Below are 27,801 nucleotides of genomic sequence, written 5' to 3'. Positions count from 1 at the left end.
GCCCACAAGTTCCACCTGAACGTGAGGAAGAACTTCTCTGTGCAGTGACTGAGCCCTGAGCAGAGACCAGAGAGGGTGTGGAGCCTCCCTCACTGGGGACATTCCAGAGCCATCTGGGCACAATCCTGTGCTCTGGGACGTCCTTGTTGCAGCAGGGAGATTGGACCAGATGAGCCGCTGCCGTCCCTTCCAGCTCTGTCCGCTCTGGGATTCTGCGCGTCGGGGGAGGGCTCATCACTGTCCCTGAGTCGCGGTGGCAGTGAGGGCTTTGCAGACCCAAACCGAAGCCAGGTAACCCGCGGACACAGGCGCCCCTCAGGCACAGGCGACCCCCGCCGCCATCTTGGCGCCCCCACGGGACGCCAAGCACAAGCCACGCCCTCAGCGGCTTCACCTCCCTCACTCCGCCAGCCAATGAGCGGCGAGTGCGGGCAGGGAATTTCCCCGAGCAGCCAATGGAAATTAAGAATGGCCATGGGGTCGCCAATAAGCGGCCCGCTGTGGGGTTCCGGCGCTGTCAATCACCGTCCGCACTGAAGCCAATGGGAGCGGGCGGTCTCCGCTGGCCAATGAGCGTTGGCGGGTGAGATTTGAAAGCCAGGCGGGCCGGCGCGCGGAGGGGGCTGCGCAGCGCGCGGGCCCGGGGCAGGTAATGGCGGGCCCGGGGGGACCGGGGGTCCCGCGGCGGGGTTTGGGAGCCTGGAGGGGCTTTGAGGGGTCAGAGGCACCGTGACTCCCCGGCAGTGTGCTCCGTAAGGGTCCCGGCCTGGGGGTCTCGCCTGGCGGTGGGCTGGCAGCGGTGCTTCTTCGCTGAGTTGCAGTGGGAACAACCGGAGGCGCTGGCGGGGACGGTCCTGGGCTGGCCCCGCACGGCCGGGTCTGGGCTGGGCCCACAGCCCGCCCCGGGGCCCGGCTTGGAACCGTTGAGTTCAGGTTTTAGTCAGTCTCTACCCGCTTGTATTTGTTTTGGTTCAGAGCAAATTTGGGAGAGGATTTTTAAAGGGGTTTTTGTAGGTAAACAGGTTCAATCGGCCCCTCCCCTTAACCGGTCCGGGAGAAACTACTTTTTTGGAGAAAAGTGGAAAAAAACCTGTTTATTAAACAATGTACCTTAAACAATAAAACTCTTTGCTGCTCTAAAAGGGATGACCGACTGAGAAAACTCCCCGGGCCGCAGCTGAGCTCACTCAGTCTCTGCTCAGTCCCTCCGGTGCTGGAAATGTCTCGGGCCAGGCCCGGCCCGGCGGGTTAGAGGTGCAGCTGCCGGTGCTCCCCTGGCTGTTCAGTCCAGAGCCGGTTTCAAGAGGTCTAAAGAAAAAGGGAAACAACTACAGTCTAGGGAGCTTTTTTGCTTCAGCTAGCTAAACTAACTAAAAGCAAAAAGAGAGCTCTGTCCTGCTGTCTGTCCATCCGCAGACAGCACAGTCAGGAGCAGGGATGCGGAGGAGTGGGTGCAGTGTGTGAAAACAAACTGCACGCTTCTTCTGTCCCCCCCTTCACTCTCTGGAACACGTCTTAAAGGTGCAAAACTGATTATTTAGCATAAAACAGAACGAGACGATTTGGGATAAAAGCATCATATAGTCAACCTAGGACATTGCTTTAAAAGTAGTGATGCTTGCTCTTCCTGCTCTGCTTTCTCGCTAGTCAGCCTATAATGTTTTCATGTTCGTGTTGCTCTTTGGTTCTTGTTGTTGGTCAAAAGTGTCTTCTTTTCTTTGTTGTTATGTATCAAAAGAAATGGTCAGCTTTAATTTTTGATACTGTACGTTAGCCAGTCACACATCCTTTGTCACAAGGAGTCACAATCCCTCTGTTCCTTTCTTGCTAATGGTCGTGTCCTGCTCTATTTTCTCACTATTCAGCCTAAAAGAGCACCTAAATGTTTTCATGCTCACACTGCTCTTTGGTTCTTGTTGTTGGTGAAAAGTGTCTCTTTTCCTTCGCTGCTATTTATCAAAATTAACAATCAGCTTTAATTTTTGGTACTATATGTTAGCCAGTCACACATCCTTTGTGTAAGCCCTCTGTCCCTTTCTTGCTAATAGTTTTTACTTGAGTTTATGTCAATTTAAATACCAATTAATCTTCTAGGCTCCTGTTTGGACAAGATACTCCACGGGAACAGTAACCTGGGAAGAAGAGGAGACAGGTATTTTTCTTTTGAACACATCTTTGGGATATTGAGCATGATATCCATTTTTAATGAGCCCACAGATATCACTGGTGACCTTGCTGTACTTAAAGAACATGGTTAAGAGTAAATTTAGGAACTTTGTCCTAAAAAGCATGAGTGTAGAGACTAAACTTTAGCTTTGAGGAATATTTAGCATCCACTGGGCTCAAAAGCCTGCTGCTTCTAGGACACAGATAGTAGAGATGTATTCCCATTGTTTTCTTTATGGCTTTCTGTAATGCCATGTAATTAGTAACAATTCTGTAATGACTAATTCTGTAATTACTAGCAGGATCAGTTCAAATATGATTATTGGAGATGCTCATTAATTAACCTCCCTTAATCACTTAAATGTAAAGCAGGGCAAATATGACCTATGAACTGCAGTGGAGTTCTTTGCACTCATCATTAACTGGCATTTTTAATCAGTTTCTGAAAGCTGGAATGCAAGATGCAGGGTGAAGCCCAAGATATTCACAATTCAGGTGGTGCTGGTGTGGAGCAGCTCTTCCAGGACTGTGTGCAGGAGATCCAGCCCCTGATTGGAGTTTTGAGTTTTTTATTCCCCTTTGCTCTTTAACTTCCACTGAATGTTTTTCTCTCCTGAAAAAAGGAGCACAGTGCACTGATTTTGGTTTCTGTCCAAGCAATTTTTGCTTTCTGTTCTAAGCAATTCCAGGAGTTTGTGCAGGTGCTGTTGGTGCTGTGCAAGTTCCCCCCTCCATGAGCACTTCCATGGAGTGGAGCACAGGGAGCTGCCACTGATGGTATCTGAACAGGCTTGGGCTGTATTCCTTCTTCCAACAGCTCAGCTTCTCTCCTTGACTGCTTTTCCCATAGATAAATCCACTTTATTTCTGCATTATTTCTATTTTGCTGCTTTTTTTCTTGAAACATTTGGGTTTTCCAGCTAGGCTGCTGGTTGAGTTTTTGGCTTTTGGTGGCACATAGGTGGGAAGGGGATGGACTTGAAGAAATCCTGTTTAACCATTGTCAGGGCTGTTCAGTTCACTTCACTGATGGTTCCTTCAGTTTGACCAGAGCATGCTGTCCTGAAATGGAGAGCCTCAGTAAATGACTCAATTACCAATGAATTAATAACTGTTGGGTGTTTAGTTTTGTTGCAGACATGTTTTATGAAAAATCCTTTCCTTAGGATTTTTTCTCCTGAGAAGCTGAGAGGCCTCAGGGACAAAATATAACCAATGGTTATCTGCTGCTGTGGAATGCAACAGGAGCATCTGGGATTGCTCTCATGTGGTTGTTTCTAATTAATGGCCAATCACAGCCCAGCTGGCTTGGACTCTCTGTCCGAGACAGAAGCCTTTGTTATGATCCTTTCAGATTCTATTCTTAGCCAGCCTTCTGATGAAACCTTTTCTTCTATTCTTTTAGTATAGTTTTAATGTAATATATACCACAAAATAATAAATCAAGCCTTCTGAAACATGGAGTCAGATCCTCATCTCTTCCCTCATCCTAAGACCCCTGTGATCACTGTCACATAGTTTAGCTCTGTCACCCTGCTTACTGTAAAGCTGTTTTCTGTAAGTGGTGGGAGATGTGTCATGGCTGAGGTGGAAAACCTTTGACAAACCAGGTTTCAGTGGGGATGTAGGGGATAACAGAATCCCAGAAAGGGTTGGGTGGGAAGGGACCTTAAAGCCCATCTTGTTCCCATCCCCTGCCAGGGGCAGGGACACCTCCCACTGTCCCAGAGTGCTCCAAACCCCATCCACCCTGCCCTTAAACACTTCCAGGGATCCAGGGCAGCCACAGCTTCTCTGGGCACCCTGTGCCAGGGTCTCACCACCCTCACAGAGAAGAATTTCTTCCCAATATCCCATCTTACCCTGCCCTTTGTCTGTTTACTTCCATTCCCCTTGTTCTGTCATTCCAGACCCTCTGCACCTCTCCTGGAGCCCCTTTAGGTACTGTTAGCACAGCAAGTGCAAACCAGCTGACAGTTGGCTTAAGGCTTCCTCAAGTTAAAAAAGATGGGAAAAATTCTGCTTGAAATAACCACTCTTTATTGCAGTTGCATCCTGGAAACATCCTGGTTCTGATGACAAAATTCCTTGCTATCAGCTAGGTCTAATCTAAATGGAATGTTGCTTCCAAGTATTGTCCTACAGCCCTGTCATTTACTTGCTCATCTCCTTAATGTGGAAAACAGCTGTGGAGAAAGCAGCCCAGCCAATCCCAGACATGGGGGCAGTGTCCCCTCCTAATTCTGTGCCAGACTTGGTGACACTCAACACCCAAACTGGTCCCTGGAATGAATAAAAATAAGGAGAAATTGCTGAAAGAGTCGTTACTGAAATTGTCATTTGAGTTTTCTCTGGTCATGTACAGAAATAAAGAATTCAGGGCTTTGCTCATATAACATTAACAAACGTTACCAAAAATGGAAAACAAATCATGACAGTGTTTTCCTAATCCCTGTACTTGTTGTCTAAGGTCATCAGGATGGCTGCTACTTCCCAGTTTGCCAGTAGATACAAGAAGGATTTGAGCACAGAAGCCCTCAGGACCAAGATTGCCCGCAGGAAATCCATCCTTCAGAAGGAGAACAGGCACAAGCTCTTTGAAAAGGGCCGGCAGCTGGGGCTGGCAGATGTCAATGTTCAGCTCTCCAAGGACAGGGGAATTTCTGAGCTCAAGGAAACCAGGGACTTGTGCTCTCAAGAGAACTCCAATGTGAAACAGAGTAAGTAAAGAATTGCTATAGACCTTTTTTTTTTTTAAGTGTTAAAAATTGTAAGTAGGTTTAGTAGCATTATCACAGATAGTCAACATTTTAATTTGACAAAATAGTTGAAGATTTAAAACCCTATCAGCCTTTCCAAGTGTTAAAAATCAAGACAATAAAATCTTAATACAGCTGTACCTCCCTCACTGCTCCAGTGGTGTGAATGAAGCTTTACTCTGATTTGTCTGCAGCAGCTAAAGGAAGAATGCATTTTCTTATTAATATTCAATAGAAGTGCCTTTGTCCTTTGGGGTGTGAAAAACTCCAATCTAAAATACCATCTGATACACATGCCTGTCATGTACCTAAAGTGTGCTTAGCAATGGGCAATTTTATAGATAAAATTATTAATGGATAAATGCATTATATGGTTGTATTTTGAAAATAGCTAGTTTTTGACAACTTATGTTCCTCTCAGAAAATAGAGCTTACATATATGCTGAATTCTGCCCCCTGGCTCTCCTGGATGCCTGTGGTCTAAGAAATTAAGTTAATATTTAAAAATGTTAACAAGTTTTTAGAAATACTTTCACCTTTAGTATTTTGATAGCAGAAGATTATTGGAAGATAGTAATTTTTTGAAGACTGTTGGTGTATAATCTTAATTCCAACTGATTATTGGAGTGGAGATTATTGTATGTAATAGTATCAAATATGAAATCTAATAAATTTGTCTTGATTATCTTTAATAAATTTCAACTTTAAGTGGATATTAATGTTTCAGGTAGACATAATTCAAGTTAACCAACATCTTAAGGTTTTATTCTTTCATATAACTTCTGCCTCATTTATTCTCAAGCCTGAGTCAGACTTTGGTATCTAAAGCTGAGTTTTCAATGACATTGCAAGTGTTTGAATAGAGAAATTGGTACAAATAAACCAAATAAGAAGAACCAGTGACCTTGCAAGCCTGTGAAATGGGAGTGAGTTTCTAGTAATCCTCAGGTGGATATTTGGGGAATTCTATTTGTAAGCTGAAATTTACCATTGAATTCCCTTTTAGTGGGAAGGGTTAAAACAACTTAGAGATTCCAGTCAGTTCCTCTTCCAGCTTGGCAGAGTTTATTGGAAATTTCTGACTTCTTGTTGGCTCCAAAACCATCTTTATGATTTTCTAAGCCATCTTTGTTGCATGTTTGCTGCAGAGGCAGCCCCAAGTGCAGGCACCAAGAGGATGAACGAGCGCAGGGAGATGCTGCAGCGCTACAAGGAGGAGAAGGAGCTTCGCAAACTGCAGGAGCAGAGGGAGAAAGCCAGGAAAGGGGTGTTCAAGGTTGGGCTCTACAGACCAGCTGCACCTGGGTTCCTTGCTGCTGAGGAAACTGCAGTAGCAAAGCCAAGAGAGAAGGTAACAATGAGAATATTTCATATCTAAGTTAATTGCATCTGTGTATGCTGTTTAAATTGATATTTTTGTACAAGATGTGTGCGTTATTTCAAATAAAGTGCTTATTTTGCAAATGCTTTATTAATGTTATGATAAGGGAGTAATTTGGCTCATTCTCTTTTCTAAACAAAGCTGGAAATAGTACTAATGATATGTGGATTTTTGTCTTTGTGACTATGTTCAGTTCAAAAATTGGAATGATTCATCCACAAATGAAAGAGCTGTGTTATTTTAGAACCAGTAACTTGTTCATATTTAGTCAACTCAGCTTTGAAAGCTTTCACACTTGACCCATTTTGCACAGACATATTGTTTTTCACATTTATGCTCCTTGCTCATTCTCTCAGTGACAAAGGGAAGAAGGAGTTTATTAACTCTCATTTCCTTGGGGATGTTTCCAGGCAGCTCCTGCTTTCTCTGGAAGGATTACTCGGTCAAAAGCCAAGATCCAAGAAGGAAGAACCATGATACCAACTGCACCTAAGTCCTCTACGGTTTGTTTTTTATATATATATATCTATAACTTCAGTGAATAAATTTAGAGAAAGGGATGAAATTTCAGACTCAGGGTAGTATCTTAACAAGTTTGATTAGATCAGTGCAAGCAGAAAAGAGCCCAGGTTTTCTGGATCGGTTTGTCAATCAAGTTTTTCAAGATATTTAAACTGTTGCTTAAATATTCTTCTTCACTCTTTTTCTGACAATTTATTAGCTAGTTGGATAATGCACAATAACATATCCCTAAACCAATCTATTTTAAGTTATCCTTAGTGTCTCTCTACTTTTTAAAGCCCCCTGTGCCAAATTATTTGACTTTTTTCTTTACTGTAATCTAGAATAGATAGATGAGGAAAGAAATTGGGCTGCTGATTTTCTGGAAGTCTGATACTTCACAAAAAACCTGTTTTTTTTTCTCCTAGGTCAGTGCCCATGGGCAGAGTGTACGCTCTACACAGGCAGGACATAAACAGATGAGTACAGCCAAAGTGGCTGAAAAAGAGAAAGGTATGGAAATACAGCAGAACCTGAAAGTTGGGTGTTTTTGGGGAGAAGATCCACAGCACATTTTTGGGCGTAGGGAGGAAGGAGGAGATTTTAAGATGGCCATTCCTACCAAGGGCAGCAGCTGGCAGATTATCAAGTGTGTGGCTCCAGGGCTCACATGAGCCTCTTGCCTCCATAGGCTGGGGGAAATGGAATGCAGGGTCCTGACAGTCCTGGTTACTGATTATTCCCCCTGGGAGAGGGAAAAGAAACAGGTCAGTAGGCAAATTGCACAACTGCCAGATGCCTCAGCTCCTGGAGCTGACAGAGGTTCCTGTTTGCCTCAGGAAGAATATCACAGGTAGTGACTGCTGTTAGAAAAGAGCAAGTGCCTTCTGTATCTGTCACTCTGTGCCACAATCACAGGTATTTCTTAACAAAATAGAGATTAAAAATAAACAACCTGTGCCACCTTTAAGGGATTTGAATGCCTTGGATCAGAAACTCTTCTTCATAGCTCGGTGAGATCCTTAAGTGGATACAACCAAGTCATGTGGAATGTTGATGTTAATGCAAGATATTCAGTAATTCAGAGTGAAATGACTTTCACATCATTAATCTAATCAAATCAGCAAGCTGCAGACCTTTATTGAATTTCAGTAGTGCCCTTGGTGAATACTGAAAAGATGTGTTATTAGTGTTTGATATAACAATTAAAATGTTTAATTCTTGCAAAACGGTCATCCACTGATTATTTCTTTCTAAAATTGATTATTTCTTTTGTACTGAATCAAGGATATACATTATATGTACTTAAACTTCCCTACCCATGGCAGGGAGGTTGGAATGAGGTGATCCTTAAGGTCCCTTCCAACCCAAACCATTCTGTGATTCTTTGAAATACCCATATAAAAATGTTTGGGAAGTGAATGTTTGATGAATCCAATGTTGTAGTTATTTACCCAGTGATTTTTTTTCCCAACTTTTCATTCTAGCTTGTACAGAATCACAGCTTGACAATAAAGACAGGAATAGCATTAACAGTAACCAAGTGGGGATTTCAGACAGGCAGGAAATGGAATAAAGAGCTCCCATGAAATTTGTGCAGGAAAGTGCTGTCATTTTAAAAACCTGTTAGAAACAGTGCTAAAATACAGAGATGAAAATGATGATGATGATGGGTGATACAGTGCATGAACTTGTCATGTTTTATAAAATATTTCAGAGCAAATTAGTCTTAAGAGTACTTTGTTAGATTGCATTAAATTCTGACCTTGGAAATCTTTCATATAATGGCCAGGGCATCACTTTGTTACACCAATGGTTTGCTTTAGCTTCCAGCTGTGCAAATAACCATGGCAAAGATATTAATCTAAAAAACTTCATCTGTAAAATAGGGAGGGCCTTGACTCTGCTTGCAGGGAGCAGTGGGGAGCATTCCTTATTAATGTTATGATAAAGGAGTAATTATTAATGTTATGAAAAGGGAGTTTGTGCATGGCATCCAACACACAGATGGGCCTGTGCAGTAAAACCACCTCCAGCCAGGATCCCTCAGTGCATTGCCTGGATCCCAGGGCCAAGCTGTGCCCTGAACTGACCCAACCCTGTTCATTCTGGCAAAGCCATGCAACTGATAACTGCTGGTGCATTTCTCTGATTTCTAAAAAATGGAAACTTTCAGTTATTCCTTGAGTGCAGCTCCTTATTAAACTTGGAATCTCTGGGATTAATCTCTCTTGCAGTGTTGCAGACTGCAGGCCAGCCAGCCCCAAGTGTGAGAGTCACCAGAGCAGCTGCCTCTGCAGCCAGGCAGGTGCTGAAACCAACTGCTGCTGCTGCTGCTGGTAAGTGAGGCAGAGCTGTGTAGCTCAGCTGTACCTTAGACTGCATTTAAATCATGCCAAATTATCATCTAAGAAAAGGCCTAGATGCTGGATCACCCAGACTCTTGTCTGGAGCTCTACATCAACGTGTTGAAACCAACACTTCCCACAAAATCCATCAGTGGGGAGCATCCCTGTCCTCATGGTAGTTACAAACTCAAAGAACAAAGCCAGCACTGGTAGAGATTGGCACTTTGGCTGTTTATGGCCATATAATTATTAAATATGTGAGCAGGAACATATCTGGAAGAGATGAGAGCATTTGTTCTTCAGGTGAGGAATTTCTCTTTGTGTTTGCCTGTTTACTGGAATTCAGTCCACCAACAGAATTCCTATGCCATATAGAAATTAAAAATCTAAACTCAAATTGGCTTGACACTCTCTCTCTAACCTTTTAGGAAATAAGGTGACTTTTATTTTTATTGTGTGGCAAGATCTAAAGATTGATGGCTTCATGAATCTGTTTTCTTGCTGATACATCTGTTACTAGTCTGTTAAATCCTAGGCTAGGCTTTCTTTTGAATGAACTTTTGCAATGCTAATTCTTCCCTGTAGCCACCTCCCACCCAAGAAATAAAACACTCTATCCCTATCTTTAGCAACTGGATTTTTCTGGCAGTGTTCTGGTGAAAGATTACATGAATCAGATGCCTTTTTGACCTCTGGAAGTGTCTCTTTTTGTAGGTAACCAGCCACAGAGAAAGGCAGCAAACACAGTAGGAAAGCAGAAGAAAGCAGTCAAACCTGAACCCATAAAGGTAGGTCATGTAATAATTGAAATAGAAAAGCAGTAAAACTCATTTGAGATCCCATAACTGTGTCATTGTAGCTGAAGTGCTCAAACATAAAAGCAGTAATTTCAGTAATAAGCTAGAATTTGGGAAGGAGCTGTATGTATTTATACTGCCATATTCTAAAAATTAAGATCAAATTTAGTGCTCCTATAGAATCTCAGAATACTGTGACTTGGAGGAGACCCACAAGGATCATCCCAGTCCAACTCCTGGCCCTTACAGGACAACCCCAAGAACCCCACCATGGATATGGACATGGCTGATGAATGATGTGATTGCTAATCAGGATCTGGACAATGATTTAAAATAGACAAGAAGTTCTTCCATGACATGTCTGATGTTTTAACTAGTCAAAAAAAAAAAAAAAAGCTTTGCTGGTTTAATCAAGCAGCTGTACATTTTTGAAGTGTATTCTGAATGGATCCTTTTCCTGCTCTGGTAACAATATGAGACTCTAGAAGCTAAGAAATAAACACATTTTAATATTTAGGGTTTTAATAAAAACGTAAATTTTAGGTTTTGAACCACCAAAAAATAAAGCTGGAAATGCTGTTCTCTGCAAAGTAGAACATTATTCTCTGCATGATTACAGCTGAAAGCACTCATTGTGGTTCTTGGTGTCATCACTTCCAGAATTTTTTATGCATTTCTGTGCAAGAGCTCTCCATGATTTTTTCCTTCTTTTGCTCCACCCTTCCCTCTCACACCTCCCATCTCCACCTTGTTCCTGTAACTGAGCTGTGCTTTAGAGTGTTTGAGATTGTGCAATCACAGCCAAACAGGAGGTGAGAGCACTTTTCTGTTCCTTGGACAAGCACCTCTTCACAGGCTGGTAACCACAGGCAGCTCATTTGGAAAGGTTGCCTAAAAGCAAAATTCAAGGTTTACATTCCTAGCAGAGGTGACTGAAGTATAACAAGACTTTCAGTGGGTTGAAGATGCATGTTTTCTTGAAAACCACCCAAAGTTTTTCTGGCTGGCTTGAGCTAACAATCTCAATTAGGTATCTCAGAACTGTGTTCTGTGTGACCATCTGGTCACTCATCTCATAAGAATGGGAATTATTGTTTAATTTTTTTCTCCTCTTTTAATGACATTCTGTGGTCCTAACTGCACTTGGGTTGCATTCCTCAGCTATCAGCCTATTGCAGCTTGTTTTTCAGTCTTTGGATTGGAGTATGTGCACAAACTATGGTTATTCAACAGTCCTAGCTGGATTTGGAACCAGTAATTCTGCTCTTGAGGATTTTATCACCTTAAAGCTTTTATTTCTAGCAGTGGGAGCAGGCATTTGTCAATTTTAATTATTGTTTTGGTTGGTAAGGTGTTCTGCTTTAGCCCCTGGAGTGGATTGTTGCATTCTTTGTAGTGAAGTGTTAACTTCTGGCTCTGGAATGATTTGCAGGTGTCAAAAATGGTTGGGCTTGTTGGTAACTCATCACTTCTGTCCAGATGTGCTGGTTTAGGACTGATTTACCTTAAACTGTTCCCTTCCTGATGGCTGTCAGACACTCATGTTATAATTCAGCCCTATTGCAAACACATGATTGATTTGATTTCTCTGTCTATGCTGTTACAGATAATTTCTTCTAAACATGAAGTGGAGACAAATGCTGGAGTGGAACCAGAGCTGAAAAGTTCTGCAGCTGATTCCAAGCACTCAATGCCAGTAGAACCTCAGCAAGAGCAAACCTCAGTGGAAAACAACAATTTTTCTCCAAGGAGACCCAGAACACGCTCCTTTGCACCTCAAAACTTTGTGTTTCAGCCTCTGAGTGGATTGGCAACCTACACTGTGACACCCATGTCTCCTTCAAGGGCAAATGCTTTTTTGACACCCAGTGCTGTCTGGAATTTTTCAAAATCTCCAGTGTAAGAGTCTTCCTTCTAATGGGACCTGAAATGCAAGTGAACCTCTGTGGGGTTGCAAAAAATCATTTTTCTATAGAAAGATTCACTCTTTAACAAAGTGTTGTGGTGTTGTAACACCTGATCCCTCATGATTTCTGTCTTTGCTTAAATGTGGACTCAACACAACAGCAGAAATGGATATAATCCATTATTCTGTCCATGCTTGAGGAGCAGCTGTCAAAGACTCTGCCCTGTGTCTATCTGCACTGATTTATTTATTTGAGTTCTCTAGTGTTGTGTGGGGGTTTGCCTTCTAAACTGTGCATTTCTGTGAAATTGGCTATATTTGATGTCATTTTCTCAATGTGTCTTGACTAAATGTACTTTTGTTTGTTTTCAGCAAAATATTTGAAAAATCCAGTGAAACTAAAAAGCCTAATTTAAAAAGTCAGCCTTCACCTTCTGTTAAAGGCATTCAAGAACAGCAAATGACCACAAGTTTGAAAGGAGGAGGTAGGAAATTCACATTTATTTTATGCTGATGCTTTTAATTATCACCAGATTCTGAACAAATTCCTTTCATGTTTTTCAGCAGGTGAATCAGATGAGAGAACTTCCATTCAGAGATCAAACAAAACAACTCCTGCCTCAACAGCACTTGCAGTGAAGTCAGATGATACAAGAGAGCAGGAGCATGATGTGCCCTATTTCAGGTTTGGCTTCACTTGTTTCACTTCCCTGATGTCCATTTGAAGATTGCTAATAAGAAAAACAAGACTTCTTCTAAAGATCAGCTTAATTTAATGGTGTCAGCTGTGACTTGAGCAGGCAGACATTCCTGCTTTCTTTTTTATACCTTAAGGTACAAAAGGTACCTTTTGTACCTGTTTTCCTTGCACCTAAGTGCAAGGAAAGTAAAATTCTGGAGACCAACACCTTGTCCTAAGGATCATAAGGATCAAAGCAGAAAAGAAATTGCACTTCAGCCACTCAGCAAAATAAAACAATCTAATCTCCAGCTCAGAGGCTGTGGATTCTCTGAGAGCAAAAGGATAGTAACCACTAACATGCCCCACAAGTCAGGAAATGCTCCAAATCCTTATTTTTTTCTCTCTCTTTGTATTTTCAGAAACGTTCTTCGGGCTGAGACAGAGCGGCTGCTGTCTCAGTGCCTGCAGTGGGAAGGAAACCTTGAGCTGGACATTGCAGAGGATGGTAAGAGTGAGCTGCAGCAGGCACCAGAAGGGCTCTGGGAGTTGAATGGGACAGAGAGAAGGATATGTGATATGTATGTGTTGTTTGCAAAATAGCAAAAAAAAATCTGCAAAGGTGTACTAGAGAAAGTTTAGAGTTGGATCTGCCCCAAGTCTCCTAGTCCTAAAATTTGTGTGGCATTTGCAGTGATGGTGATTGATAAAGTGAACAAAGTGCTCATCAAAATAGTTGTTCTATTGCTAGTCAGTATTTAAATGTAGGAACTTTACCCAAGCTGATTTTTAAAAATAAGATTAGCTTTTAATGTGGAATTTCCCTTATCTGGGAAAATACAGATGACTCCAGCAATGCTTATCTTTAAGAATTGAGAGAGAGAATTTTTTTTGAAAGAAGCAACTTCAGAGCATTTCAGTGGACAGGAAGCTCCATCTGAATTGAATTGCAGGTTTGCAATAGGTGGGACAACAAATTCCAGACTCCTCAAACACTTATTTATCTAAGATATCCTGTATTTTTCTTCTTCTTGCTACCAGCTAAAGACCTGATTCGCACCACAGTTGGTCAGACAAGGCTGCTCATAGGAGAAAGGTTCAAACAGTTTGAAGGACTGGTTGATAATTGTGAATTTAAACGAGGTGAAAAAGAAACAACGTGTACAGACCTGGATGGATTTTGGGATATGGTTAATTTTCAGGTATGTACTTGCTTGTTAACTTAGTAGGATAAAACTGATGGAGTTATTTATGAACCAAGTACTGAAATTTTTTTGGTTATATTTTTTATCTTTAATGTAAAAAATGCAGGTTCTTGTTTTAACACATTGTGACAGTGAATTGTTGCAGTTGGGATACTATGAGTTATAATTCATGGACCAGTTCTTCTGTTGTGTGTTGTTTTTGGGCTGTGTGCCTTGTCTGTCTCTGGAATAATTATGTTTGGCCAAATTTTATTCTCTTTTGGAGTGAGGATACAGTCACAATGTCTACCTCCCAGTTTTTGGAAAATTCCTGAAGCTCACCTGAAAAGTAGGGGTTCCATGCTTCAGTATGAGAATAAAGCAGAAATGACAATAACTCTATTTAGGGCTGAGCTTAGGTGGTAGAAAACTGTGACAGTGTTCACAGGGGTCTTGGGATGAGGGAAGAGATGAGGATCTGACTCCATGTTTCAGAAGGCTTGATTTATTATTTTATGATATATATTACATTAAAACTGTACTAAAAGAATAGAAGAAAAGGTTTCATCAGAAGGCTGGCTAAGAACAGAAAGGGAAAGAAAGAATGATGACAAAGGTTTGTGGCTCAGTCTCTATGTCTGAGCCAGCTGGACTGTGATTGGCCATTAATTAGAAACAACCACATGAGACCAACCCCAGCTGCACCTGTTGCATTCCACAGCAGCAGATAACCATTGGTTACATTTTGTTCCTGAGGCCTCTCAGCTTCTCAGGAGGAAAAATCCTAAGGAAAGGATTTTTCATGAAAAGATGTCTGTGACAGAAAACCTTCATCTCTTTTCCTCTGTTGATGCTTTCTTTAGTTTCAGAATGAAATATAATCTGAATTATCAAAAGAGCTCTCAACAGTATTTGTAAATCAGCACTCAACAAAGGAGTTTGTAAGTAATTAAATTAAGTGCAGAGTTGGATTTGTTATGGTCCTAGTCACAGGTTTTGACTTCTTTGCAGAAAGTATAAAAGTTTGATCTCCTTCTTCAGAAGTATTTGAGAGATGTTTCCTGCAGGATGGAAGACTGTGCTTGTTTGAATAAAGGTTATTTTACAGTGTATTCTTTTGCTTTCCTCCAATGTGACCAACAGATTGAAGATGTGAATAAAAAGTTTGATAATCTGGTGAAGCTTCAAGACAATGAGTGGCAGCCACTTGATGTCCCAAGCAAGGCAGTTGTCAAGGTATGAATACCCCTAAAGCACATCTTGCATGGCTTCTTTAGATATATTGAATATTAAGTGAAATTCCTCTCAGGGTGCACCCTTCTCCCCCACCTCTCTTGTATTATTTGGTGGGTTCAGTCCTAGTTGCCTCTTTTGGCTGCTAAGATTAGAACTAAGAATTAACAATGTAATTTTTGGAGTCATTGGATTCTATGCTAGTAAGAAAAATCTCTTAAATTTAGGAAATTAACTTACTCTTCAGATGTAAAACAATTTATCTGGGCCACTGACATAACTGGGAAGTAAACCACCCAGGAATTTGGGAGTGACTGCCAGTTTTGAGCAGTGCTCCATTGTAATGGTGTCCCATTAAGCCAACACCATGGGTGGCTTTAAACTGCTGCTTCTCTAAGCACAAATGGATCTGACACTCTCCAAAATAAGTTAGTGCTTATTGCAAAATAAGCTGTAATGTGAGTTGGTTTATCTATTCTTTGGTTTCAAATATATAATTGCTTCTGAATATCAAGTTGTATTTGCATTGCCTAAACTCCAAGTTCTTTGAGACTGCTTAACTAATCATAAAATTGAGATGAAGGTGGATAAGAAACTCCAGGCATGGGAAAACAGAGGGAATGTGGTCTGTGGGAACTGCCCATAAATGCCAGAACTCTTCAGGTGGTACAAAACAAAACTTCCCTTGGAAAACTGAATGCCATGAGAGGCTTCACTGACTGCCTGGAGTCTGTTCTGTGGTTACACTGTGTCCTTGCCACTAGGAGTCCCTGCATCCCAGTGCTTCCAAAATCTTACTGAATTTATTGGGAAAAAAAGTTATACTGAGGATTTTTGAACTGCAGATTCATTTGAAAAAAAATTATTGATGTTGTCATCACAGACTTACCTTAACAGCTGGATGGCAGCCCAAGAAATGCTGGGGATGGGCAGAGGCCTTGATGCATAAAATTGTAGAATTGTTGAGGTTGGAAAAGTCTCCAAATTTAACCCTTCCTCCAGCACTGTCAATGCTGCCACCACCACCTGTCCCCAATTGCTGAGGTTGGAAAAGTCCCCAAATTTAACCATTCCTCCAGCACTGTCAATGCTGCCACCACCACCTGTCCCCAAGGGCCACATCTCATGGCTTTAAATCCCTCCAGGGATGGGGACTCCACCCTTCCCTGGGCAGCTGTGCCAGGGCTGGACAACCCTTTCAGTGAAAATATTTTTCCTGATATCCAATCCAAACCTCCTCTGGTACAAATGTATCCAGCTCCTCTGCTCCTGTTCCTGGGAGCAGAGCCTGAATCCCCCCTGGCTGTTCCCTTGTGGCAGGAGCTGTGCAGAGCCACAAGGTCCCCCCTGAGCCTCCTTTGCTCCTTGCTGTGTCTGTGGCAGCAGCACCTGTGCAGAGGTTCATGTGCAACTGCTCCTGTGCAGAATTTCCAGGTGTGACCCAGGTTCCTTTCATTCCAGAAAAAGGCAGTGCCAGGTGGAATGCCCAAGGCCAAGCTGGAAGCTGCTGCCAGAGCTGCTGCCCGGAGCCGTCTGGCTTCTGTCAAAGCAGCCATGAGGGACAGAATGAAGCAGGGGGGAGATGCTGAAGGTGCCCAGCAGGAGAGGCTGCCAGAGACAGAAAAAGTGGTTTTTGAAGCAGGATTTTTCAGGATTGAAAGCCCTGTGAAAAACTTTTCAGGTAGGTGAAGGTTAATCGTGATTTCTGTGATCTGAAAGTACCAAAGAGGGTTTAATCCATTTCACTGAGGAGAGGAATTGTGCTGTTTGTTCTGGCTGCAGCTCCAGGACTGGACACACTGTTTCACCTAGTGCCTGATTACATCAGGGCTCCAAAGTAAACTGGGGTACATGAATGTGCTGATTTGAGTGGTTATGGCAGCATGAAATCCCTGCTTAGGCAGAGGTGAACTAGCTGGTTCATGTTTTTCCAGCATAAATTTAATAATGAAATTCTAATCTGAGCATGCCCAGATTCAGCTGATGAGCCCTTTCATCAAAGTCAATGCCAGCTCACATCCTCTAATTGCAAGACAGGAATTGGGATTTCTGTTTTTTAATTAAACCTCTTGCAGTGCTGTCTTCAAAGCTGCAAATAAAGTCCACTCATAATCTGTGCTCATGGTTAACAAGATTGTGACATAATCCAGTTTGCTCTAAAAGCTGTTTAATAGTTCAAGTTTTTTAGCAGGTGCTCAAAATACAACTTCATCTCCAGCATTTTATCTTATTGACATCTATATGCAGCCAGTATTTCCAGTACTTCTGCTTCTCTCACATTTCTAGTTCATAATTTGATTTTAAATTCCTTTTTTTGGGTGCAGAACTCTCTTCTCATGACAAAATTAACATTTTTTTTCATGTGCCTCTTGTAAGTAGGGGGGAACTTCTGAAAAGCTTTGAGCACCACTGGGTTTAAGCCAACTCCAGCAGAGAATCTGTTCTCAGCATCAGTTCTGAATCTGTGTCTTTTAAACTCTATTAAAATGGCCTCATTTGAAAGATGGAAGTTAATCATTTCAATTTCTCTTTGCAAGTGTATGTAAGATTTCCATCTAATATTTGTATAAGATGATTCAGCAAGCAGAAAACAATTGTGTCTCTGGTTAGAATCATAATGTGATCAGTTCATTTCAGCTTCTGGTAACTGCTCTAGGAATGAAATATGAAACACATTTTCCAGGTTTGCTTCCAAGGACCCCTGGAAAACTGGCAAATCAAAGATCATCCATTAGATCTCTGCTTTCTTCTCCTCTCTGCAACCCTGAGGATGCATCTGCAAAACAAACCCCATCAGCCCTCAAAGGCTCCCACCCAGTCCAGAGTCTGAAAATGGACCAACTTCCCACTGAACAATCTCCCCCACTGGATAAACTCCCTGAAAGTCTTGAACAGAGGTAGGCATGTTAAAGCAGCTTTTAATTAACCTTGTGCAAATCATTTTAGAGTTGGAACTGAAAGACATGATGTTAAAACCCATTAAATGTTACCTTTCCATTTGGCAGTGATAAAGTTTGCCAAGTGCTTGTGAGTTTTCCTTCCCTTAAGCAAATATTAAGAGCTTTGCTCAAATTTAATTTTGCTGCTGGGGTAGAAGTTTGTTTGCCCAGGAAGTCTGAATTTGATGTAGCTCAGCAGTGCCAACCAAGGCAGCAAAACTGCAGAACAAATTGTAACATTAGCTGGACAAGTCAGAAGGTGATTGATGAAGGTGATTGAGAAGACTGAAAATGTTTTGGTTTCCCTTCCAGCATTTCTGTTGTTGCAGAAGAAATGTGTCTGGCTGCTGGCACAGCAGAAGGAAATAAGGTAAGTCATGCATTGTTCATGGATGTGCTTTAAATACTCTGGTTTTGCTAGCAAAGGAAAAATTCTTTTGATTATCCCAGCCCCTTGGATTTCTGATCAAATCCTCACTTAGAAATCTTGTGTATTCCTCAGGGCAGTGCTTTTTACCTCTGGGTGGACAAGGGTGGAGACTGCTGCAGTTTGGGGACCTTGTCTTGCTCTTTAGAGCTGTATTTTGGGGGTCCTGGCTGCTCCAGGGGGACACTTGTCACTTGGAGAAGCAATCTTCACCACCTCCTGTTTTCTGGTGGGGATTTTAAAAATGCATTTAAAGTATAATAATGCATTATGTGATATATGTAATACAATAATAATGTAATATAATAATGCATTATGTGCATAATTATGCATTAAATGCATTTATGGACCCTGACTAAAAGCAACAGCACTCAGTCCTCAGAGCATCCTCCACAGCAGAGCATTGGGCTCTTAATCTCCTTAATTAGTTAAAAGAACTAATCCAAGAGTCAGAAATCCATGTCCTGAAATGTCTGAAGACTTGGTGACATTGCCTGTGTTTGAGTAGCCTTCAAAAAGCAGGAATGTGGCCTCTAATTCAGATGATGCTGTGCTACCAGTGAAAGTCAGTGCTTTGGAGTCAATCATCCTTTAGTAACTTTCATTGGAAATTGAGTGTATAAATTTTATTTGTTGCTGCTTGGATCTGTGCATGACTGCAGCAGTCATTTCCCCTCCCATCCCCCTACATATATATATTTTTTTTAATCCTGGTTACTAATTTTTTCTTATGGCTTTTACTACATCCTTTCTCTATTAAAAGGAGTGTTGGTGATTTTACTCTCTGGGGAAACCTTTCAGTGTTGCTGATGGGTTTTTCTGGAGGAAAAGTCACCAGATAACACTTGAAGTTCAAAACCTTCTTTCCTGTGGAGTAACTTCCCTTATACTGTCAGAGGGATTTTCAGGCTTTAGAGGCCATTTGGGATGTGAGTCACAGCCTTAACCCTGAGCCTTGGCCTGCCTGTGCCTTGCTCAGTGCCTGCAGTTAAATTAATCTCTCCTGAATTGTCCATAAGATCTGTAGGTGAGATGGGTGGGCTGGGTCTGACATAACAAGGACATGGCTGGGCACAGAGCAAATCCCTGTTTTTCAGGTCCTGGGAGATTCTAGCAGTGACTCAAGAGCAGGGGATGGCATGGAAGAGATGGAACTGTCTGCTGCAGAGCAGGGGCAAGACATCATCATGTGCAGCCCAGACAAGGAGACAAACTCTGCTCAGTCTGGAGAGCCACAAATCCATCAGCCAGGTGCTTCTCTCAGGGCTGCAGGGGTGGCATGGCTGGGGCCTTCTGTTATCCTAAACATTTATAATAATCTGAATATTACTGTTTAAAATCAGATTGATTTCTTGGTGCTGTTAGAAAAGCCTCCCTTAGCTGGTGTGACTTAAACACAAGTTGCACATGAGCAAACAGTGCCCTTGGATTTCTCTGAACAGTTTCTGAGGGATATGTGAAAGAGAAAGCTAATATAAAGAAATAAATACACTTTAGAGTTTGGATTTCTTCTTTTAATAAATACAGGGAACAATACTGTTTTTTCAGCTTTGGCAGCATCAGACTAACTTTTTTTTAAAATTATATTCTTATTTTTCAGGTGTTTCATGCAGTGATTTGACACTCATTGACAGAAATCCTTTTGATATGGTAAGTTGACCTTCAAGTTGATTTGACTAAGGCAAGCTGCATGGTGCAGGACTGTTCACCTTTGCTGCAGACTCAGTTACTGCACAAAGGAAATTAAACTCTTAAAGATGTTATCAAGCCAATTGGTGTAGCTTTAAACACAAACCACATTCCAGCTGTCTCCTTGCTGGGCTCACACTGGTGTTCCTTATTGCACATGATGAGTGTAGGATGAATCAAGACATTTGTAGCAGGACAATGTCTGATTCTTGTCAGATTGAGCCTTTAAGTTGTATTTCTTACAAATTTCCTTGTAGATATTCACTAACAGCCTTTTTTTTCTTCCTGGAATTTAAGTCTACCCCAAATCTCTTTTAATCACCTCAGCATTTAGAGCTGGAAGTAACATTCAGCAGGGAAAAGGTGTGCAAAAGCTTTCACATTTAATACAATTAATAGAATTTGGGGTAGGTTTTCTTGTGAAAAATCCTCTTTAAAATATGGATTACTGACTTGAGTAAGGAGTGTCTGTCTTCAGCACGGACCACATGTAATCACTTTTTATTTTATGCCTGGGAAATAAGCTTGTAAAACTACTTTTGGGGAACACAGAGTCCTTTGGTGCTCTGTGGTTTAAGTGTTCCTCCAGCCCTGACTCCACTCTCTGGCTCCTCCCACAGCCAGTGCTGGATGCTGAGCTCCCCTTCACTCCAGTCAAGACTAAAGCCCAGAAGTTTGCAGCAGCTGAAGTATTCAGTGACCTCATCGTGTTTTCTCCCGTTGGTCCCTCTGGGGATCAATGAAAAGTGACTTTAAATGCAAAAGATGTAAATTCTATGAACAGGAAGCCCACAGAGGGTGTCTGGAACACAATCTGCTACCCTGGAATGTGTTGAGAGAGGAAGAGTACCCATGGTAGTGGATCTGACAATGGGTTTGTGTCATTTGATGGTGCAGCTGTGATGCACCAAGCTCTGCTGTGCATCAGTAGTGGGCTGTGTTCTGCTGTATCCTCTGCCTGTAAATTCTCACTGCAACCTGAAGCATTTTTATGTTGCTATCATTTAATGTATTTCCTGTCTCCTCCAGGTTGTAAAACTGTTACCTTTGAGCTTTTCTACCCTGGTCTGACCTCATTGCTCCTTGTTGTTACAAGGTGCCCACCCCACCAGCTGTGCCCGTGCCCTGTATCTGCTGGGAAGGCACCTTCTGGGGTGACAGCCAGGCTGTTCCCTCCCCAGAGCACTCTGCCCTGCTCTGGGGGTACCTGTGCACCCCCAGGCTGCTGTGTTAGCACCTGCCTCAGCACCAGCTCTGGCAGGGTTGGATGCATGCAATTCTTTCCTGGGAAAGTTTTCCTGGTGTGTAAGAACCACTGGATTTGTAATATCAGAAACTAGCTCAGAACAAGGATTTCTAAGTCAGATAATATCTTTTCTTGGTGATGTATTGAAATAGGCATTGATATTATTTCCTTTAAGGATGCAGTTTTCTATTCAGTATCTTAATAGACCTATGTTTTCTACTTGTTTTTGACATGTTTATGCTCAGTCTCTTCTCTCATCTTGTTCCTTGTGCATTCCCCATCCAGACTGTAACATATTTGTGCATAAGGAACATGCCAATTCTATAGACTGTGGATTTGAGGAGAAGCATTACAGTACCACCACTTGTTATATTTTTAACAAATACTTCACTGGGCTTCTTCTTGTACCAGTGACCTGAGTGTAACACACACATCCTTCCACCAGCCTTGATCCCAAACCAAGCAGAGATTTCAGTCCCTCAGCAGAAAGTGTTGCTGCCACTTGCCAGGGGTTAAGTTTTAACCTGGAAGCTCTGTACTGATTACACTGAATAAAGAGGAAGGTGATGTGTGCTGGAATCCATTTTCTTCATTTCTAACTCCAGTTCTAGGGATCCTTTTAATCACTTTGCTGCTGAGGAATGGTTTGGGTTGGGAGGGAGCTCAATGCCCATCGAATTCCAGCCCCTGCCATGGGCAGGGACACCTTCCACAGGCCAGGTTGCTCCAAGCCCCATCCAACCTGTTCTGGATCACTTCCAGGGCTGGGGCAGCCACAGCTTCTCCATGCTGGTTTGTAGCAGCGTGCTGCTCTAGACTGCTGCATATGCTGGAGATTTTAAGGACTCTGCTTGTAACTTGGCACTCAAAGTATGAAAGGAGTCACTGTTATAAAACAGCATGAGCCACGTCAGAGAAAGCTTTGGAAACTTCAGTGGTGGCTGTTGCACTGTTGTTTTCCAGACAAGACTGCAGTGACTCACAGCAAAGAGAACATACTTCTGTTTTCTTTTTTTACCAGCCTGACTCACAGGATGAACTTGCCAATAAAGCTCCCCACCCTTGAAACTGCTCTTGACTCACACGGGGGTGATGAGTGGGGAGCAGCACAGGCCTCGTGACCCGTTCATGGAGTACCCAACACTCGTAGGGATGGGATCTCCCTGGGGTGGGAAATGTTCCTGGGACATGCTGGAAGGACAGGGATGGCTTCTCCAGCCATGGTCTAGCAGGGAGATTTTGCTTCCTCCAGCTCTGAGCCCTCTCCTGAAATGCCTCATCCTGGTCAGGCTCAGAGGCTGTCAGGTTTTCTCTGTGCTTCCTAGAGGATTGCTGCCCCTGTCCACAGGACCAGGGCAGAATGCCATAGGCTGCTTTCCCAAGTTCCTCTCCACAGAAATCAAACTCCTTGTTGCTGCCTCTACAGCAGGAGCAGGAGCTCAGCTCCTTCCACATCAGAGCTCAGCTCGCCTGGAGCCTGCCATGTCTTTCAAGATATGATTAAACCAAATTGTCCAGGTTAAATGTTTTATTACCTCACAGTGAGCTGATGAGAAGGCACTTGTGTTGCACCCTACAAGAGCAGAGTTTGCCCAGAGTCCCCCCAGTTAGATCATGGTGGGCACCACGCTGGTGAGGGCGATGTCCCCCCCGATGCAGAGCTTGGTGACCTCGTTCAGCCGCTTCTCGCGGAAGTTGTACTGCAGCAAGTGCGCGTCGTTCACCGCCACCTTGAAGTGATCCGTCTCACAAAGCACCTGGAGCTGCAAGGAAAACCCCACATCAGCCCCAAAACCACCTGGATTTGTTCTGTTTTAAGCCACACACCTGAGCAGGCTGGCACTGGCTGGAGGCTGCTGGAGGCGTTGCAACACCAGCGACCTTTGCCTTCCCAAAACTCTCCTGTGCTCTCCCTCCTCTGTGTTCCAGCCCAGTTTCTGCCTCCTCATCCCTGTGCCAGTCCCTCAAAGCAAGACTCCACATTGTGAACCTCCTTTGCAGGGAAAAACACCTCGTGAGAGGAGCTGCCAGCAGGGAAAACACATTACAGAAACCTGTCCAACCACTGTGCAGAACAACAGTGTAAATAAAGAGGGTTTCATAACCCATGGGGATACCAGAGCAGGGGAGAAGTTATGCCCTGGGCAGCTGGAGCTGCAGCAGAGGGTCAGAAGAGCTGGAAGGTGCTATAGGGTCAGCACATGGGGTGGCTGCCCCAGAAACAGCCCTGGGAGCTGATTCCTGTGCAAAAGCATCATTGTCCTTACACAGGCCTTGCTGCCCAAACCCTCTCAGTGCTTTTGGTTACTGAGACTGAGCTGAGATGGGTTTTTCTGGTACCTTGAAGGGTTTTCCAGCTTCAAATGGAAACCTGGGAGCTGTCCTCTCCTCCTTCCCCCAGGTATTCTGGAACATGGAATTGCAGACAATGACTTTCCTGTTGTCTTCGTTGAAGCGGGGGTTGAAGTGGAAGGCAACGTCATTGCCTCTCTTGAAATCCAGTGAAAACCTGCAAAAACAATAATGGAGTTGCTGCTTTTGCCATAAAAGCCCTGAACTCTGTTACAGGGCTTCCCAAAAATAGCAGAGAGAAAACCCCACAGACCCCACAGGGCAACAACAAGGCATTTACACATTTGCTTGGTGTAACATTTGATGTTACACCAGGCAGGGGTTATTCAGGAATGGAAAGCAAAGTCCAGCCCCCCTGCTCTACCCTGCAGTCCCCCCACCCTCAGAGCTGGACCCCCCAGTACCTGTTTGGGTTGGGGTTCACAGTCCCAGTGATGGTGATGAGCAGCCGAGGGACGAGTCCTGCCTGCAGGGGCAGCTCAAAGGGCACTTTCTGGGAGACAACAGGCATTTGGTGTCAGCAAAACATCACCTCAAAGGCCCAATGCCACCCCTGGGGACAGCCAGCCCCAGGCCCCTCCTGTGGCCAAGCAAAATCAGCCCCTGAAGACACAAACCCTCATCATGATGGAGCCATTACCATTGGAGGGGTTGGTCCTCCCTGAGGAGCTGTTGGTCCTCCCTGAGGAGCTGTTGGTCCTCCCTGAGGAGCAGAAGGCCCAAATCCAGGGCCACTGGGTGGTTGTCCTGGGGCAGGAAACGGCCCTGTTGCTGGTGGAGCTCCAGGGAATGCTCCAGGTGCTCCTGGATACGCTCCTGGTCCTGCTGGGCCTCCAGGATAAGCTCCAGGTGCTCCAGGGTATGCAGGGTATGCTCCAGGTCCTCCAGGACAGGTTCCTGGTGCTCCAGGATAGGTTCCAGGTGCTCCAGGATAGGCTCCTGGTGCTCCAGGATACCCTGGGAAGGCTCCAGGAGCTGCTGGTTGGTTCCCCCAGGAGGGCCAGCCCTGGGCTGGGGGGGCACAGGGGGCTGGGTTGTTGCTGTTGGCCAAGGCATCAGATAGCTGGGGACAGAGGAGAGGACAAGGTCAGCTGGGGGAGATTCCTGCTGGCATCACACTGAGCTCTCCAAAGTCCATCTTTGGGAGCCTGCAGGTGGCCAAGGGCAAGAGCTCAGCTCTCAGCTGCTCCCTGGGCTTTTCCAGAAAACTGCTGACAGAACTGGACAGGGTTTGGGGATTGAGCAGCTTAGCAAGGACAAGGATGTGTTCCCTCCCATCCCAGCCAAAGGTCTCTGCTTCAGGGCCACAGCCACAGCCCCCACGGGTTTTTAGGGACATCCATACTTACAGAGAAACCGTCTGACATTTTTCCTGAAAAACAACAAAAAAAGGAAGTGTCAGTCATTCTTAACCTGCCCCATCCAAAAACCAGAATTTTTGAGGGGAGTTGCAGTTTAGAGCAGTGATCTATGGGAATTGCTGAGCTGCCATCACATACCTGCCCAGCAGAGCTGACAGCTCCAAAGAATAAATCCTGGTCCAGCACCTGGGGGATAAACGGGAGGCACTGCTGGGAGCAGCCCGAATACCTCGGGATGAACCCTCAGGATGGAATCCAGCACAGCTCACAACACTCCCGGTGTTATTCACTCCCCCAGCCCTGAGGCACCATCCAGGATTTCCATTTCCATAAAAAAAACCCCAAACGGGATCCCCGGGGGGACGCAGGGGCAGCATCAGCCCGGGGGGTGCAAACCCAGCCCAGCACATCGGGGACACTCTGTGACACTCGGGATGGCCCGGGATGGGCAGAGCAGGTGGCAGCCACCCACACAGGCCCCCTTTCTCCTCCCTTTCGTCCACAACTGTCCCTTTCCAGCCGGAGGGCGCCGTGGGAGGGCCAGCGGATAAAAGCTGCTTTGCAAGTTCTGTGAGTCCACAAACACACGGAGAACACGCACCTGCCTGTGTGCACAGGAATAGCCCGAGCTGGGCTCCTCCCGTCAATTGGAGCGTTCAGAAGAGCAGGAAAAAGGGAGAGCCAGAAACGGGGGAAGAAAAGGAAAATGCCAAACTTAGAGCAGAGAAGGCGAATTCTCTTTGAAAGAAACGTTCAGATGCGCAAAGCTCGCAGGAGGCGCGGCTGCCCTGCCTCGGGAATAACAAACCCCCGGTTTCACAGCCAGCAAATCACTCCTCTCCCTGCAAAACGCTGGGGGTTTTTAAGGCAGAAATGCAGTGACCCAGGGTGTTTGAGCAGTCCAAAGCTTTATTTGCCTTCTGGGCTCTTCCTAAAGCCCAGGGGTTTGCCGTAGTTTGGCAGGAGAAGCTGGGGGTGCACACACAGGTCAGGCGTGCTCCACAGTGCCTTGGGCTGCTGCAGTGGGGGTCCTGCATGATGCCACTGGAACAGCTCAAGGAGCAGCAGCTCTGTTCCCTCAGGCCCCCAGGGACAGGCTGGCACAGCCTTGTGTCCCCAGACACATCGGGGCACTTTGGAGGCTGTACCCAAAGTCCCCCAAACCCACTAAACCTCTGCCACCCCCAATCCCCTGCAGGCACTTGGAGCCCAGTGCCACCTCCTCTCTGCCACTTCAGTGCTGGAGCTCCTGGAGCTCTCTGGAAATGCCCTCTGGGTTATCTGCCAGCTGCCATGGGAAGGGGTTTATCCCTTGCAGGGAATCACAGCACAGTGGGGCTGGAAAAGCCCTCTAAGCACATCCAGCGCACCCAGCACTGTGTGCCCAAGGGCCACATCCACAGAGCTTTTAAATCCCTCCAGGGATGGGGACTCCACCACTGCCCTGAGCAGCTGTGCTAGGGCTGGGCAACCTTTTCCATGAAGGAATTTTCCCTAATATGCAGTTAAACCTCCTCTAGTGCAACGTGGGGCTGTTTTCTCTGTCTCCTGTTCCCGGGGAGCAGAGCCTGAATCCCTCCCGGATCCCCCCTCCTGTCAGGAGCTGTGCAGAGCCACAGGGTCCCCCCTGAGCCTCCTTTGCTCCAGGCTGAGCCCCTGCCCAGCTCCCTCAGCTGCTCCTCGAGTACCTGAGCTCTGGTTTCCAGCAGCATTTGGGCAGCTGAGCTCCAGCTCACCTGAGCTCTCCCTGCCCCAGCAGAGGATCAGCTGCAGGGAACGTCCCAGAGCTGACCCCAAACATTCCCTGGGCTCACAGCAAGTGGGAAAAACCTTCTATTTGGGAAAGAAACACCAGTTCTCTCCCCTTTTAATTCTGCTATTTTATTTGAATTCTGCTGTTCCTGCAGAATTCAAATCAACCTATTCATTCCTAAACATAACTGGCAGGATAGAAAAATAAAAACGGCTCATATTAAGAAGCATTTCTTGCAAAGTCCAGTCAGCATCTTCTGTCTTCCAATATCAACTTATTATAAAATATATTATATATAATATTATATTATAATATTATAGTATAATTTAATAATTGTAATATAATATAATATTATATCATAATATCATAATATAATTTAATAATTATAATGATATAAATATAAATAATATATTATAATATAATAGAATTATAATTATAATTCTTCACCCTGCAGGGATTTTGGGACAGGGCTGTCCAGCCCCTCAGGAGTTGCAAACACCTTTGGGGCTGCCCCACAGTCTCCATCCCTCCACCATCCCCAAATCCAGGGAGGGTTTCCGGGCTGTCCAGCCCCCCAGGGGTTACAAACCCCTTTGGGGCTCCCCCTCAGTCCCCATTATCCCCAAATCCAGGGAGGGTTTCAGGGGTTACAAACCCCTTTGGGGCTCCCCCTCAGTCCCCATCCCTCCATCACCCCTGAACCACCCGGGGCTCTCCGTGCGCCCCAAACCGCACAGCCCGGGGCAGCTCCCGCCTGTCCCTCGCTCTCCAAACGCACCCCAAACTCTTCATTTCCAAGGATTTTGGTGCCTTACCCCCCTGTTCCCCCCGGGATCCCTCATCCCTCACCTGCGTGCGGCGGCTCCGCGATCGCTCTGGGCTCCGCACCGAGACCCGCCCGGGGGCGGGGCCGGGGCCGGGGCGGGGCCGAGCCGGGGACACCCGGGACAGCCCCAAACACCCGGTACAGCCCCAAACAAACACCCGGGACAGCCCCCACAAACACCCGGGACAGCCCCAAACACCCGGGACAGCCTCAAACAAACACCCGGGACAGCCCCAAACACCCGGGACAGCCCC

General features: G+C 44.7%; 2 protein-coding genes across 4 annotated transcripts; one reads left to right on the top strand and one right to left on the bottom strand.

Moving 5' to 3' along the window:
* Nucleotides 1–583: 583 nt before the first annotated feature.
* Nucleotides 584–21,828, top strand: DLGAP5 (DLG associated protein 5). The gene is made up of 20 exons (XM_071426136.1): nt 584–649; nt 2,095–2,152; nt 4,637–4,886; nt 6,074–6,276; nt 6,717–6,809; nt 7,236–7,320; nt 9,045–9,146; nt 9,870–9,943; nt 11,559–11,851; nt 12,231–12,343; nt 12,423–12,543; nt 12,960–13,045; nt 13,579–13,739; nt 14,865–14,957; nt 16,416–16,635; nt 17,638–17,851; nt 18,206–18,263; nt 19,418–19,571; nt 19,921–19,970; nt 20,630–21,828. Exons 3-20 carry the CDS (start codon nt 4,646–4,648, stop codon nt 20,750–20,752), a joined length of 2,484 nt encoding a protein of 827 aa, XP_071282237.1. The 5' UTR covers nt 584–649; nt 2,095–2,152; nt 4,637–4,645; the 3' UTR covers nt 20,753–21,828.
* A 937-nt stretch (nt 21,829–22,765) lies between these two features.
* On the bottom strand, nt 22,766–27,801 carry LGALS3 (galectin 3). 3 transcript variants are annotated; one of them, XM_071426133.1, is made up of 7 exons: nt 27,571–27,801; nt 25,107–25,154; nt 24,957–24,979; nt 24,248–24,670; nt 24,012–24,100; nt 23,596–23,764; nt 22,766–23,018 (listed from the first exon to the last, which is right to left on the bottom strand). In XM_071426133.1, the coding sequence occupies exons 3-7, from the start codon at nt 24,972–24,974 to the stop codon at nt 22,863–22,865; spliced, it is 855 nt and encodes a 284-aa protein (XP_071282234.1). In that variant the 5' UTR covers nt 24,975–24,979; nt 25,107–25,154; nt 27,571–27,801; the 3' UTR covers nt 22,766–22,862. The 3 variants fall into 3 exon arrangements, with proteins under 3 accessions (XP_071282234.1, XP_071282236.1, XP_071282235.1); XM_071426135.1 differs by lacking the exon at nt 27,571–27,801 and adding an exon at nt 25,570–27,070; XM_071426134.1 differs by lacking the exon at nt 27,571–27,801 and having other exon boundaries at nt 25,107–25,530.

The sequence above is a fragment of the Agelaius tricolor genome, unplaced genomic scaffold, assembly GCF_023055355.1.
Source record: "Agelaius tricolor isolate 1412-34295 unplaced genomic scaffold, bAgeTri1.0.p SCAF_5, whole genome shotgun sequence".
In the NCBI taxonomy this organism is placed as follows: Eukaryota; Metazoa; Chordata; class Aves; order Passeriformes; family Icteridae; genus Agelaius; species Agelaius tricolor.
Note: the sequence above shows the minus strand (reverse complement) of the source record. Positions and strands in the feature narration are given on the sequence as shown.

Coding starts and splice junctions, on each gene's coding strand:
- LGALS3 (XM_071426133.1), bottom strand. Junction 24,101..24,247: donor GAGGACCAACCCCTCCAATG/GTAATGGCTCCA, acceptor GTTGTCTCCCAG/AAAGTGCCCTTTGAGCTGCC. Junction 23,765..24,011: donor GTGAACCCCAACCCAAACAG/GTACTGGGGGGT, acceptor TTGTTTTTGCAG/GTTTTCACTGGATTTCAAGA.
- DLGAP5 (XM_071426136.1), top strand. CDS start 4,646: ATGGCTGCTACTTCCCAGTTTGCCAGTAGATACAAGAAGGATTTGAGC. Junction 11,852..12,230: donor AATTTTTCAAAATCTCCAGT/GTAAGAGTCTTC, acceptor GTTTGTTTTCAG/CAAAATATTTGAAAAATCCA. Junction 19,971..20,629: donor ACAGAAATCCTTTTGATATG/GTAAGTTGACCT, acceptor CTCCTCCCACAG/CCAGTGCTGGATGCTGAGCT.